A 16,020-nucleotide genomic window follows, 5' to 3' on the forward strand; every position below is an offset into this window, starting at 1 on the left:
TTGATTTGATTTGAGCTATCGTTACAGTACAAAGCCTGAAAACAAGGCTCTATGACTAGGGCTGGGAATTGCTAGGGACCTCACGATATAATATTATCAGGATACAATATATATATCGCGATTATCACCATTCTATAAAGTATGTATTGCAATTCAATACTGTGATTGTACTGTGATTTGATGTTCCAAACATATTGCTCACTATATGTCTGCTGCAGAGGGACAAGAGAGAGCCATGAGAAAATTAGTTTTGATCAATCATGGAAATAAAAGTTCATAAAAAAAATGGTCTCCTTATTTAAAAATAAGATGGAGAACAAGCTATGAAGGAAAAATACTGGAGTTTTGGTGCAGGTACAAAATATAATAATGCGATATTGTCAAAACAATATGATATATCGTCAAAAATAATATCCCGATGTGTAACTGTACAGGTTTTTCCCCCCATTGCTATCTGTGTCTGAGTTGAGCTGCAGGAAGCCTCACAGGAACACAGTAGGCAGCCAGTAAGGAGAGGGGTGAGCTTGAGAGCACTCAGCCTTTACCAGAAACTCCTGTTGTTGATTCCCATCTTAATGAATATGACCCAGGTAGATAATCACAGTCAGCGTGTTAACGAAGACTTCCAGGGAACATAACAAAGGCAGAAAAACTGCCCCAGTTTCAAGTTCCACCAGTCAGCAAACTCCCAGAGTTGATAGTGGAGTGAGAATCCAAGGGAAACACATTCTATGTATTGTGGAGGGAGGAAGGGATGAGCTCGCTGCAGACACAGACTGTACATCCCAAATGGCACCCTATTCCCTATGTAGTGCACTTCTTCTGACCAGAGCCTTATTGACCCTGGACAAAAGTAATGCACTACATAGGGGATAGGGTGACATTTGGGATGCAGAGATACAGGCAAGGCCTAAACAGCTGGGAGACATCAGGACATATCAGGAGTGCCAGGCAGCGAGCCTCCAGCCTCTGCTCAAACAAACACTGGTGGCTGATGGGAAGAGTCCTTGAACACAGGTCCTGCCTTTCCAGTCAGCTCCTCAGAGTTCCTAAACATCTGCTGATCTGCTGGCCTACACCAAAAGAGAAACCACTAAGTAGATCACCAATGCATCTAGTACTGCTTTAGAATAGGGACCGGAGTTTTTCCTGACCCTGTGACTAGGCAAATTCCAGCCCTAACTAGATATACAAGCAGAGCTGTGCTACCCCTCCAAAAAAAAAAAAAAAGGAAAATTTGAAGTTTCATGTGAAAATAGTGTTAGGAGACATCAGGACATGTGAAGTGGCTGTTTTTACATGTTGAGCTGAAATTTCACATGTGAAATAAATTGAGAGTTCACATGTTAAAACCACCTTTTCACATGTGAGGAAAATAACATGTTTTCACCTCACATGTAAAAAATGATATTTACAGTTTCACATCATGTAAGAAAACTTTGCAACTTCACATTAGAAAAACATTAACAACTCCACATGTATAAATCTCACTTTAAAATGTGGAATTGCAAGTTCAAATTTGAAAAACATGAACATGTGAAAATCACATTTACAGTTTAATAAGAAAACCCTACATGTGGAATTGCAAGTTCACATGTGGTGATAGTGATGTTCTCCTGATGTAAAAAAGGTGGGGTTAGCATGTTGCAGTAGCAATGTTTCCACATGTGGAATTGCTAATTCTGTAATGTCATTCTATAAAAAATTGACTTAGTCCACCTGAATATAATAGTTCAAATGCTAAATCAGAGTCACACAGAATTTTTTTGGTAATCTTAAACAAATCTACTTTGAAACAAAGGTAAACACCGCACACATAGTTATGGACATAAAAAAAGAAGACACCTGTACCATGTCAGATATAGAGTTTAAATGTATTCAATTTTGAGTTTTCATTCCAATATTACACTTTATATACAACATAGAAGACTGAAATATAACAAACACTGGATTTTCACCGCTTCAAAAAAATATGTTTGTTAATTATGAAATTATGAAAATATTAATAATATTCCACCCATGAGACCACTAGAGGGGGATTTGGTCATTTGACTGCAGGAAAAGGCTACAAATAATGTCTTCTTCGTACATTGGTCCATGACCGTTGGAAGAAGCCCAGTGAAAAGAACAGAGAAGCTAGTGCTCTGTGTCTCCTTATTTTCTATCCTGTTTTCTGGTTGGTACACATGGTTACATTTTCAAAATGTAGAGATAACATGTTAACTAAACTGTGATGAGTTTTATGGTCATTTAGATGAATACAGAAATATAAACACAACATGCAACAACTTCAAAAGTTTTACTGAGTTACAGTTCAAATAAGGAAAATCAGTAAATTTAAATAAATTCATTAGGCTCTAATCTATGGATTTCACATGATTGGGCAGGGGTGCAGCCATGGGTGGGCCTTGGAGGGCATAGGCCCTCCCCCTTGGCAGCCAGTCCCACCCACTGGGGAGCCAGGCCCAGCCAATCAGAATGAGTTTTTCCCCACAAATGGTGCGAATGGACAATTTCTGGGAATCTCAGCTTATGAAACAAAGGACCAACACTCTACATGTTGCGTTTATATTTTTGTGTGTAATTGAATTGTTTAGACCAAGTGAAAAACGAGTGAGATTTTCCAATTTACATGAGTGTAGCCAAGCTAAGTAGCTAGCTAGCTCACGTTTGAATGCGAGTCAATCAGATGAATTAAATTGTATTTGTCACATGCTTTGTAAACAACAGGTGTAGACTAACAGAGAAATGCTTACTTACGGGCCCTTCCCCAAAATGCAGAACATTTTGAGAATAGAAGAAAAATTGAAAAATATTAACATGAGAAATAAATAGAAAAATAATTACACGAGGAATAAATACACAATGAGTAATGATAACTTGGCAATATACATGGGTTACCAGTACCGAGTCGATGTGCAGGGGTACCAGATAGTTGAGGTAGATATGTTTATATAGGTAGGGATAAAGTGACTAGGTAACGGTATAGATAATAAACAGTAAGCAGAGTATGTGATGAGTCAAAAGAGACTAGTGCAAAAAGACTCAATGCAGATATTCCGGGTAGCTATTGGTTCACTACTTAACTAACTATTTAGCAGTCTTATAGCTTGGGGGTAGAAGCTGTTCGGGTTCCTGTTGGTTCCAGACCTGGTGCATCGGTGCCGCTTGCCCTGTGGTAGCAGAGAAAACAGTCTATGACTTGGGTAGCTGGAGTCTTTGACAACTTTTGGGCTTTCCTCTGACACCGCCTGGTATAGAGGTCCTGGATGGCAGGGAGCTCGGCCCCAGTGATGTACTAGACTGTACGCACTACCATCTGTAGCGCCTTGCAGTCTGAGGCCAAACAGTTGCCATAACAAGCAGTGATGCAGCCAGTCAAGATGCTCTCAATGCTGCAGCTGTATAACTTTTTGAGGATCTGAGGACCCATGACAAATCTTTTCAGCCTCCTGAGGGGGAAGAGGCATTGTCGTGCCCCTGACAGCTTATCATGAGGTATTATAAATCAGGCGAGCAGAACCTTGAGACTTCCTTAATATTAGAGATTGTGCACCAGTTGTTAACAAAGAGACACACACCCCCTGACAGTAGGGTCACAGCCTTTCGGTTTCTAGCCCAACATTCTAACAGCTAGGCTACCTGCTGCCCGTTATAAATGTTTTGTCTTTTAAATGGTTATATTTTTTCAAATGAGTACTCATATTGAGTGTATTTACATGTGTACATATGAACCACACTAGTTATGTGTATTTTAGAAGGTTACTTTTTATGAAATTTGTATTCAATGGTTGCATGCTAATTGATAACTGCTAGCTAGCATAGGGACAGTCAATAGCTAGCCTTCCATTTCATCCTAGCTAGCTGTTTTTAGCTTCTGTTATTGTTAGCTGTCCAAAGGTTTTTGTCACATTTAATACACAGGCCTAAAATGAATTTTTATGTATTTGAAAATGTGTGAATGTGTTTGATTTTGGAATTAATGTAAATCGATACTTTTCTACAAAAATATGATTTTAAATTAGGGGTGTCAGTGTTAGTCAGTTAACGCATGTTAACGTTTTGTCATTTTTATGCACTTATCTTTACAGCTAAATTGTGATATGATTTGTTCATATATGAAAAATGTACATTTGAAAAATCCATGAGAAACTTCCCAAATGTGTCCGAAAACCACACCTGACTATATATATATATATATATATAAATGTAATGTGGAAATATATATATATATATTTCCACATGACATTTTTCACATGTGATTTGTTCATACATGTGTGTTCATACATGAATCCGAAAACCACATTCCTCTTACTTTCCCACGCACACACACATTCTGCGACACTTTCTCTGTTTCTCCCCCCGAGGCAGCCCGCCAATAAATCAGAGCTAATTCATTTCTGCAGCATTTAGTATTCCATAAAATCAATTCAACATAATTTACATGAGGAGCACCCACCCATCTCTGTGAATGGAGAATCTGACAACAACACAATTAACAACCATACAGTGAACACCCATATGACAAATACCATCTCAAAGCTAACAGAGCATGGGAATCGTCCTTATTATAAATATAAAAAAGGTTGATATTTATCCATTTCCGGATAAAGGTGGTAGTTCACAAAAACATGAATTTGATTTCAACTTCAAAGTCATGATCTGTCCTCCCCATTTCTGACCCCAAAATGTACTTGTGGTAGTGTGAAGTATTTTATTTTAACCCAAGACACTTAATTGACTGTCGTTTCTGCAGGGCATGGCTGCTGGTTTTAAGGATGAGTTTGTTTGGGAGAGGGAGAGACATTTGGACAGCGACACAGCCTCTTTCCAGGCACAGAAACAAAGACTGTGTTGTTGCACTCAAGTGAGGGAGTCCCACAATTCTACTTAGACTTGCAGACGGTTCAAAACATCTTTACCAGACACAAATATCAATGAGTACATTGCAGCATCAACAGTAGAACAGTTGTAAGTAAGAAGCTGGCAAGCTGCATGTCATGTCATGACATATTCAGGATGTGGTTGGCATTGGATAAGGAGAGAGGTTCCTGTTGAACTTTACAGAAAACGTTCTCAGTGCTAGAGAAAAAAAGAGGAAAAGGAAATATGAGAGAACGGCAACAGCAAACACACACCTAGAGAAACACTCTCTCTCTTAGATACAAACACACAAACATGCTACATAGGCATTTAGCAGCATATTGGTAGCGCCAGTGAGTGACACAGTCTGGTCTGGTACAAAGAAAGCCGCTGCTCCTGCTGGGCTGGGGGCATGAAGCCTGCTGACAGGCCGGGGTAAGAGGGTCCTCCCCTGGCTCTTTGTCTTCTGTTCAGCATGCCTGGACACATTGAAAGACCTGTGGCCCTCCTTCATGACACACCCAGAGGGGGTTCTTCAACTCTCCACACTCACTGGCAACTGTGAACACTCAACACACACACCAAATCCAGAGAGAGAGAGAGAGAGAGAGAGAGAGAGAGAGAGAGAAACACACACACAAACACACACACATAACAAACAAACATTGCAGCGTCCCATCTGTGTTTCACCCCATTACCTCGTTGAGGCAGAGCGCTAACGGCTGTAACCCAAAGGGGACCACTGATACAGAATAGACCACACAACACATAACTGACTGATGTATCCAGTGTATTTGGAAAGTATTCAGACCCCTTGACTTTTTGTTACGTTACAGCCTTATTCTAAAATGGTTTAAATTAATTTTTTGTCCTCAATCTACACACAATACCCCATAATGACAAAGCAAAAACAGGTTTTTGGATTTTTTTTCAAATGTACTAAAAATAAAAAAACACATTTACATAAGTATTCAGACCCTTTACTCAGTACTTTGTTGAAGCACCTTTGGCAGCAATTACAGCCTTGAGTCTTCTTGGGTATGACGCTACAAGCTTGGCACACCTGTAAGCTTGGCACACTGGAATTTCTCAAATTCGTCTCTGCAGATCCACTCAAGCTCTGTCAGGTTGGATGGGGAGCGTCGCTGCACAGCTTTTTTCGGGTTCAAGTCTGGGTTCTGGCTGGGCCACTCAAGGGCATTCAGAGACTTGTCCCGAAGCCACTCTTGCGTTGTCTTGGCTGTGTGCTTAGGGTCGTTGTCCTGTTGGAAGGTGAACCTTCGCCCCAGTCTGAGGTCCTGAGCGCTCTGGAGCAATCTTGGTTACATCAGACCAGAGAATCTTGTTTCTCATGGTCTTAGACTCCTTTAGGTGCCTTTTGGCAAACTCCAAGTGGGCTGTCGTGTGACTTTTACTGAGGAGTGGCTTCCGTCTGGCCACTCTACCGTAAAAAATCCTGATTGGTGGAGTGCTGCAGAGATGGTTGTTCTTCTGGAAGGTTCTCCCATCACCTCTGTCATCACCTCTGTCATCACTCTGTGGTGACAGAGGAACTCAAGCTCTGTCAGAGTGACCATCGGGTTCTTGGTTACATCCCTGACCAAAGCCCTTCTCCCCTGATTGCTCAGTTTGGCTGGGCGGCCAGCTCTAGGAAGAGTCTTGGTGGTTCCAATCTTCTTCCATTTAAGAGCGATGGAGGCCACTGTGTTCTTGGGGACCTTCAATGCTGCAGACAATTTTTGGTACCCTTCCACAGATCTTTGCCTCGACACAATCCTGTCTCGGAGCTCTAAGGACAATTCCTTCAACCTCATGGCTTGGTTTTTGCTCTGGCATGCACTGTAAACGGTGGGACCTTATATAGACGGGTGTGTGCCTTTCCAAATCATGTCCAGTTAATTGAATTGGACTCCAATCAAGTTGTAGAAACATCTCAAGGATGATCAATGAAAACAGGATGCACCTGAGCTCAATTTCGAGTCTCATAGCAAAGGGTCTGAATACTTATGTAAATAAGGTATTTCTGTTTTTTATTTTTAATATATGTGCAAACATTTCTAAAAACCTGTTTTCGCTTTGTCATTATGGGGTATTGTCTGTAGATTGATGAGAACCAAAAATAATTTTATCCATTTTAGAATAAGGCTGTAATAAGGTGTGGAAAAAGTCAAGCGGTCTGAATACTTTCCGAATGCACCTTACACAGACAGCCAGTTCCTCTGGGGGAGTGAGCAGCTCTCTCTGTTCTTGTAAAACCCAGCAGTCTGCTGTGCTGACTCTTTGGCTGGGTAACTCAGTGAAACTCGTGACACTTGCTGAAGTGTATAATGTTTGAGGGCTTTACTCTTTAATCCCTCTGTGACTGGCTGCTCCCTCCTCTCTTCCTGAACCTTGGCTTGTTTCAGCTGGTATCAAAGATACAATATGTCACTGCCGGAAGAAAGCCTTTTTTACATTCATTGAAAGCAGTAACTCCCTTTTATGTAGTCTGAAAACATCATGACTGTAGGACCAAGAAAATGAATTCAAAATATTCCTGAAGTTTCATTATCCTATGTCCAATATACGGCAAGTTACATTTTTGGAGATACAAGGATTTCTTGCAACAGCGATGACTGGTGTGTTCAGGTGCTGTTTCTATCCGAACGGACATTTCCAGCAGCTATGAGGTATTTGAGAGCTCAGCTTCTTCCCATGGTTGTGTTGATAACTGAGAACCACAACCTGCAAGCATACATGATTTAGTGTGAACCTGTCTTACACAGAACAGACCATAAAGGTGCAACATTCATCCCCGCATAGCCCATACTATTACCATGTGGTCTTGCATACTACCATCCCTAACTCACTCCACACTATCACCCCTCTACACTAGTACTCTCGCCAGCCCATGACAAAAAGCAGAAGATAAGGGGAGAAGTAAAGGATTGCACTCTCCCCAAATTTCCTCTCCTCCTTAATCATCACACACTGACCCCTGCCCTGCAGGCAAAGGAAGCTTTCTGGAAATCCCTCCATCTCAGAAACACATTTACCTTTCTTTGTTAAGACTATCCAGCTCAGCCAAAGGAAGCATTGTACAGCTGCTTGGACAGCCAGACAACAGATCAGGCTCTACCTGTGGATTAATCTCTGCTTCAGATGCTGGTCTGAGATCAGTTGTCATAGACTATGATAAGCCTACCCTGCTGGGCTGTTTATTAAAGGGTTTATCATGCATGGTAAATAGAATTCTCGATATTCAGTTCTCTTCACAGAGCACTGAGTTAATTCAGATGCATGTTATTCAATAAAAGTTACGTATAGCCAACACCAATCCATCAATTCCTGCTTTCTCAGACTTTTATAGGGGGCCTAATAAAGTGCTTATATTTAAGGCCCAGCGCAGTCAAAAACATGATTTTTCTGTGTATTTATATATATTTCCACACTATGAAGTTGGACTAATACTGTGAAATTGTGAATATTATGATGATACCCTTTTAGTGCAAGAGATGTTTGAAGAAAAAGAAAAAAAATCGGCCTGTTTTGGTGGAATGGAGCTTTGGCATTTCCATTGTGAAATCAGTTAATAGACCAATAAGAAAGAGAGTTCCAAACCTCTCTGACAATAACAGCTAGTTTTCAATTTTCCACTCCCAACTTAGACCACTCCCAGACAGTCCTAGCAAAATTATTGCCTGAGAAAATGTTCTTTGCTAAGAAGCTATTTTCGTTTATTTTTGACAATTTTAATTGAAAAACCATCTCAGTAAGGTACTTAATTGTTACCCAGAAATGATTTGATATTGAGAGAAAACGGCTGCATTGGGCCTTTAATCTAACACACACAACACAAAAGCACAAAACATACCCCACTGAGTGATTACTACAATTCTAAGAAAAGGCAAAGAAAATCTAAAAGCCCCAATGAGTGTGCGAGACAAAGGGCAAAGATGGACATGAAAGAGCTTGAAAATGGCATGAAAGACAATGGCTGTACATAAAGAGCAGCTTAACTGCACCGGGTTTCATTAACTATAGGCCTCTTTGCTTTGTCTCAGTGCCTATTGAGCCCCTCTCACCCCTCTCTTTCTGGCTCTACCCTCTACCACATGCACCCTACCCTCTACCCCACTGTATAAGGGTCCTTCACAGAGCAAAGGGGTGGACCTGAGATGACAGGGTCTGAGGCGTGACTAACGCAAGAGCCTGGTGTTGCGGTATGGGACCGTACCATCCCGGTCCTGTGCGGTATAGAAGACTTGTCACCACATATAGAGCAAGACAATGACCAACACCAGCCCCCCCCCCCCCCCCGGCTCATACCAACCCACCCCTGTCATCCTCCGTCCATTCAAGGAAGCTTCTTTCAGGAGGTAATTCAGAGAGCCACTAAAGAGACTTTGATTCTGACCAGTTAGAATGTGCAGTGTGCGACAGACAGACAGACAGACAGACAGACAGACAGACAGACAGACAGACAGACAGACAGACAGACAGACAGACAGACAGACAGACAGACAGACAGACAGACAGACAGACAGACAGACAGACAGACAGACAGACAGACCACAAACACAAACACACAATAAACAGAGAGAGAGCGAGGGAGAGAGAGAATGGAATTCCTTACTAGAAGGCTTATAAACTTCCTGCACTTCTCCTTTTTCGGACTCAACACTGTCTCCTCTTTCAGAACAGACACACAGAGCTCTTTTGTGCACCATTTTGCCAGTAAGACTTGTGTCACAGCCCGACACTTCACCAGACAAGTCAGATAGGCTGTATTAGCCTCGAAGGTCAAACTCAGCCTTTTGAAGGTTGAGTGTGACGCTGCTAAGAGACCACTGTATTAACTCTATGTCTATTCGCGTACATGCGTGGCTTGTATTTGTGTGTGTCTGTGTATCTGAGTGTGTGAGAGGAAAGGCAGCCTGTGGTATTATGATGGATGAGAAGCAGGGTCCCCAGAGCTAAGGCCGTGGATAACTGCCTGGTTAAGTCACTCGCTACCTAAGAATCCATTCAACTCTGCACAGCACAGTGTAGAACAGTACAGCACAGCACCGTGCCTGAATCCCATACAACAGAGCTCTCCACTTTCACATGGCATTCCATACACAACCACAATCTTAGCACATTTAAATGCTTGCGTTGAGGGCTGTTAAATAGACCACATCATTAGTGAGCAGATCAAGACAGACTGCAACAGCACAGACGAAGTGGCCTATACAGTATCTTTCTCTGAGAGAGAGCCAGAGTGAGAATTAACCCCAAAATCCCCATGAAATCATACCTCTATATTCTGTACTCATCAGTGTGTGAGCCTGCCACTGGCATCACCCAGAGACGTCACATGGCGGGAATGTTTAAAAGAAATATGTTTAGCCCATGAGATCTTCTAATGTCATCCAGATATAAGCCACTGCTCTTCCCATTTATAACTGTGAGAGGAAGGTGTATGTATGTGTGTGTGTGTGTGTGTGTGTGTGTGTGTGTGTGTGTGTGTGTGTGCGTGCGTGCGTGCATGTGGACATGTTTAACTATACTTGTAGGGATCAGAAGTCCCCACAAGAATTGTAAACAAACAGAAATGTGAACATTTTTTTTCTTCCCATAAGGTCATATGCTATTTCCAGGGGGTTTAGGGTTAAGGTTAGAATTAGTGTTAGGGTTAGAATTAGGTTTAGGGTTAGGAGCTAGGGTTAGGTTTAGGGAACATTTGATTTTGAACTGAATTGTGTGTCCCCATAAGGTTAGTTATCTTCTTTTCGGATCAGTGTCCAGTCAACGGGACGGTTGAGCTAACGTAGCATGAGGCTGTAAGTAACAAGAAAATTTCCCAGGACATTGACATATCTGATATTGGCAGAAAGCTTAAATTCTTGTTATACAAAACTGTGTGTGGGTGTGTGGCAATATAGCCATCAACATTTGTATTTTTTCCCTGTCATCTGCTGCTGTGGATGCTGGCCAATGAAAGAACCAGAGTGTGTGAGTCAGCCTCCACAGTGAATTGTACACAACAAGGTCCCAGATACCCAGTGAACTTCAGAGTGAACAGCCTTTGGGCGCACACACACCAACCGCACGGCTGACATTTGTTAGGGTGTTTCTTTTCCTTTACTTCCTGTTTATTAATAATGTACTATCTAGGAAAGGAGAGAGGCACTTCTCACCATAAATATGGTCAGTTAATGCTATGACAAGGGAAGCGTCTCGCTGGACAGCTACTCTAAAAATAATACCCTATATAGAACAGAGGCAGAGTGAGGTGCACCTGGAAAGATCTCCTCTAAAATTAAATCTCTCCAAGCCTTTTAGACATTGACAGCTGGATCCCTGTCCATGTGTTTGCAAATAACAGTTGAGGTTGGAGAACTTTGCTTCATTTGAGGAAAAACGGGTGGTGGTTGGAATCATTGAGAATTTGAATTATTTTATTCCATAACCTCTTCAGAAACAGTGTGACACTTCAATTCACAGCGTACCTCTGAAAGGCCCAGATCATGGGTTTTCAAGATAGAATGTGAGCTCTTGATAATTCTAGCAATGATCTAAGTTCAGATGATCCATGTGCAGCACTGACTGGCCAAGGAGATTCATGGTCTCCATAAACTAAGACAAAGTACCTAATATGGTGAATAGCACAGTAAAGCTCTCCACTAGAGCCCTTGGTGGACAGTATGGACTCATCCATCTACTAGAGTACCGAGTGAACAGTATGGACTCATCCACCTACAAGAGCCCCTGGTGGACAGCATGGGCTCATCCAATTACTAGAGCCTTTAGTGGACAGGATGGACTCATCCAACTACTAGAGGCTTTGGTGGACAGCATGGACTCATCCAACTACTAGAACCCTGGTGGACAGGATGGACTCATCCAATTACTAGAGCCATTGGTGGACAGTAAGGACTCATCCAATTACTAGAGCCTTTTGTGGACAGTAAGGACTCATCCAAATACTAGAGCCCCTGGTAGACAGTATGGACTCATCCAAATACTAGAGCCTTTGGTGGACAGCATGGACTCATCCAACTACTAGAGCCCTGGTGGACACTATGTGCTCTTCCAATTACTAGAGCCCCTGGTGGACAGTATGGACTCCTCCATCTACTAGAGCCCCTGGTGGACAGTATGGACTCATCCAATTACTAGAGCACCTAGTGGACAGCATGGACTCATCCACCTACTAGAGCCCCTGGTGGACAGTATGGGCTCTTCCAATTACTAGAGCCTTTGGTGGATAGTATGGACTCATCAAACTACTAGAGCCCTGTTGGACAGTATGGACCCAACATCTACCTTTGGGCCCTGGTCAACAAAAGTGTGTAGGGAATAGGATGTAATTTGGAATGTAGGCATCAACTGTAGACACCTTGCAGAAGTGTGTGGATCATCAATGTTCCTCCCTCACTTTAAAGACTTGCACCTCCTTCAGGAATACTAATACTTGAGCAAGTTATTTTTTTCTAAAATGATGGGTTACTGATTGAAAGTGTTTGGTTGTTGAACTTTGAGGAAGTGGAGACTGACAGACTGGTACAGGTGGTTCTACACTTTTAAAAACAGTACTGTGGTTTTTCAAGTAACTTACTGGCAGCCAGTTACCTGTAAATTACTGTAATAAAAGGCCCAGTCTTAAAACTGCTTCCAGATCAGATAAAGCAAGGCCCTGGTAGACAGCACATGCACTGACAGAGGGACAATCTCAATCAGATGGTTGAAGGGGCGCACTACTGCCAAAATCATATCTTTGTTCTTTCCTATCATGGAGAAAATTTCTTAACCTTTCTGGGAAGGGGGTTCCGCTAGCGGAACACCTGGTCTACAGCCAGTGAAATTGCAGGGCGCCAAATCAAACAGAAATCTCATAATTAAAATTAATCAAACATACAAGTATTATACACCATTTTAAAGATAAACTTCTCTTTAATCCAACCACAGTGTCCGATTTCAAAAAGGGTTTACGGTGAAATCACACCATGCGATTATGTTAGGTCAGCGCCAAGCCACAAAAACCATACAGCCATTTTCCAACCAAGGAGAGGTGTCACAAAAGTCAGAAATAGCATTAAAATGAATCACTTACCTTGGATGATCTTCATCTGATGGCACTCCCAGGTCTCCATGTTAGACAATAAATGTTTGTTTTGTTCGATAAAGTTAATCTTTATGTCCAAATACCTCCTTTTTGTTTGTGAGTTTAGTCCAGTAATCCAATGCACAAAGCATGGACACAAAGTCTCGACGAAAAGTCTAAAAAGTTCCATTTGAGTTTGTGGGAAACATGTCAAACAAAGTTTCTAATCAATTCTTAGGGTGTTTTTATCATAAATATTCAATCTGACCCCACAGACACAGGATATTCGATAGGCATTCACTTAAACTACAAACCTCAGAATTCCCACTACCTGGTTGGATTTTTCTCAGGTTTTCGCTTGCCATATCAGTTCTGTTATACTCACAGACATTATTTTAACAGTTTTGGAAACTTTAGAGTGTTTTCTATCCAAATCTACTATTATATGCATATTCTAGTTTCTGGGCCTGAGTAACAGGCAGTTTATTCTGGGCACGCTTTTCATCCAAACTTCCCAATGCTGCACCCTATCCCTAAAGAGAATGTTCATAGTTGGGTCAAATAATATAGGCTGTTTGATTTATAGGATGCAACATCTAAGTCAAAACGCAAAACATTATATTTTTCCTTTGATTTTCAAAAATCCTACCCTACGGCCATGTTCATCAAGTTGTTCATGATTCACCAAATCCCAACTAATTTATTGAAAACATTGAATTTTATAAAAACAAGAGAAAAAAAAACACATTCAACACCTCTTACAATATGCACTTATATTAATAAAAGCATGATAACACGTTGGGACACAGACTGTTTTATACACATGTTTATAGTAAGGATAATAAATTAGCTGACATTGCCTATCATAAAGTCTCCGACATAGGGTGGATCGATTGCTGAAATAAAAATAGCGGAGAACAATAGCCGTGCACACATCCAAAACCAGCAGCCTTCAAATCCCCCTCACAAGCGCGGACGCGCGCAGTACACGCACGCACGCACACACACCACTAACCTCGGCAACCCTCACTCACGAGCGCACAAACCGTTATAAACACAATATCACAGCAATAATGAAAACCATGTAGCATGTAGTTGGTATTTAGTCAGCATACAAATTCTTCTTTGACAGTTATAAAGGCAGTAAAAGATACTGGTAAATACGTCTACAACAAACCTTGTTTCATTATTGTACACCATGAAAGTGATTGCACCATTGCACCGTATTACACCAAACCACACTTAATAATAAATAAAGCATTGTAAACGTGTCTCTGTACAAGTCATCATGCATAGTGTTTTATTTTGTTATCATTAAATGTGGAGAGATCTTCATGGTGCAAATATAAGAGGTAGTATGGGGTCTTACCGTTTGTCGGGTCCTGTCCGGGCTCTTGAAACGCATTTCCAAGAGACAGAAAAACTAAAACAACTCCAACAACAAGGTCGAATGTCTTCACACCTGCCATATCCAAGATCCACGATTGATTGCACTGCTCCTCTTTATAGAATGTTTATTTTTTCATACACCAAAAATCGTAGGGGACTCGTAACTCTTCTCGAGTGTAGTCTGCAAGACAGCCTTTTGCAGAGCAAAACCTGTCTGCGCTGTTCGTTGGTTTGCAGACGCGGAATATGATGTGTGGTGTTTTGTTTGTGTGTGTGTTTGTGCGTGCGTGAGTGAGTGAAGATATGCGTGAATGCGCGCATACGCTCATCGGTCCAAGAAGGTCCCGGGCCACCACCAAAAAAGCAACACGGTTCAGAATATTGGAGTCATCTCAGCTCCACACGCATAGGTCTCATTCCTACCCGGGAAAGAAGAGGTGCAATGTGAGTTGGGTTCTCAGAGAGGACTCGTTCGTCACCAATCCAACACCACCAACAGTACTTAGCGTTTTACAGTCAGTGCAAACCACCAGTCTGCAACAATACCGTGTCAGATGCAGCTGGAATATGCTATCCACCCGTAATTAGCTGGATAATAATGGACTTTTCTGTGACACAAGACAGACAAGAACTTATTACACTATGAGACAGTTTTTTTTTTAAAGTTTAAAAAAAAAATCAACCATAACATCTTTGTTGAAACCACCCTATCCTATACAGTGCACTCAGAAAGTATTCAGACCGCTTGACTTTTTCCACATTTTGTTATGTTATGTTACAGCCTTGTTCTAAAATGTATTAAATCGTTTTTTTTTTCACTCATCAATCTACACACAATACCCCATAATGACAAAGGAAAAACAGGTACATTTTTTTGTGCAAATGTATTGAAAATAAAAAACTTAAATATCACATTTACCTAAGTATTCAGACCCTTTACTCAGTACTTTGTTGAAGAACCTTTGGCTGTGACTACAGCCTTGAGTCTTCTTGGGTATGACTAACAGCTTGGCACACCTGTATTTGGGGAGTTTCTCCCATTACTCTCTGGAGATCCTCTCAAGGTCTGTCAGGTTGGATGGGTTGCGTTGCTGCACAATTATCTTCAGGTCTCTCCAGAGATGTTTGTTCTGGTTCAAGTCCAGGCTCTGACTGGGCCACTCAAGGACATTCAGAGACTTGTCAACACTCCTGCATTGTCTTGGTTGTGTGATTAGGGTCGTTGTCCTGTTGGAAGGTGAACCTGGAGCAGATTTCCATCAAGGATCTCTCTGTACTTTGCCTCGATCCTGACTAGTCTCCCAGTCCCTGCCACTGATGCTACCACCCCACCATGCTTTACCGTAGGGATGGTGCCAGATTTCCTCCAGACGTGACGCTTTGCATTCAGGCCAAAGAGTTCAATCTTGATTTCATCAGACCAGAGAATCTTGTTTCTCATGGTCTGAGAGTCTTTAGGTGTCTTTTGGCAAACTCCAAGCAGGCTGTCATGTGCCTTTTACTGAGGAGTGGCTTCCGTCTGGCCACTCTACCATAAAGGGCTGACTGGTGGAGTACTGCAGAGATAGTTGTCCTTCTGGAAGGATCTCCAATCTCAACAGAGGAACTCTAGAGCTCTGTCAATGTGACCATCGGTTTCTTGGTCACCTCCTTGACCAAGACCCTTCTCCTGTGATTGTTCAGGTTGCTCGGACAGTTTT

General features: G+C 41.8%; 1 protein-coding gene across 1 annotated transcript in view; it reads right to left on the bottom strand.

The window, feature by feature from the left end:
* Nucleotides 1–14,816, bottom strand: part of LOC106578707 (plexin domain-containing protein 2) — a 171,327-nt gene extending 156,511 nt beyond the window's left edge. Inside the window, exon 1 of the mRNA XM_014157836.3 lies at nt 14,301–14,816. Within this exon, the coding sequence (XP_014013311.3) occupies nt 14,301–14,400 (100 nt within the window). The 5' untranslated portion in view covers nt 14,401–14,816. The remainder of the gene's footprint in view (nt 1–14,300) is intronic.
* Nucleotides 14,817–16,020: the final 1,204 nt, after the last annotated feature.

This window comes from Salmo salar, chromosome 19 (assembly GCF_965601325.2).
Source record: "Salmo salar chromosome 19, fSalSal1, whole genome shotgun sequence".
Lineage (NCBI taxonomy): Eukaryota > Metazoa > Chordata > Actinopteri > Salmoniformes > Salmonidae > Salmo > Salmo salar.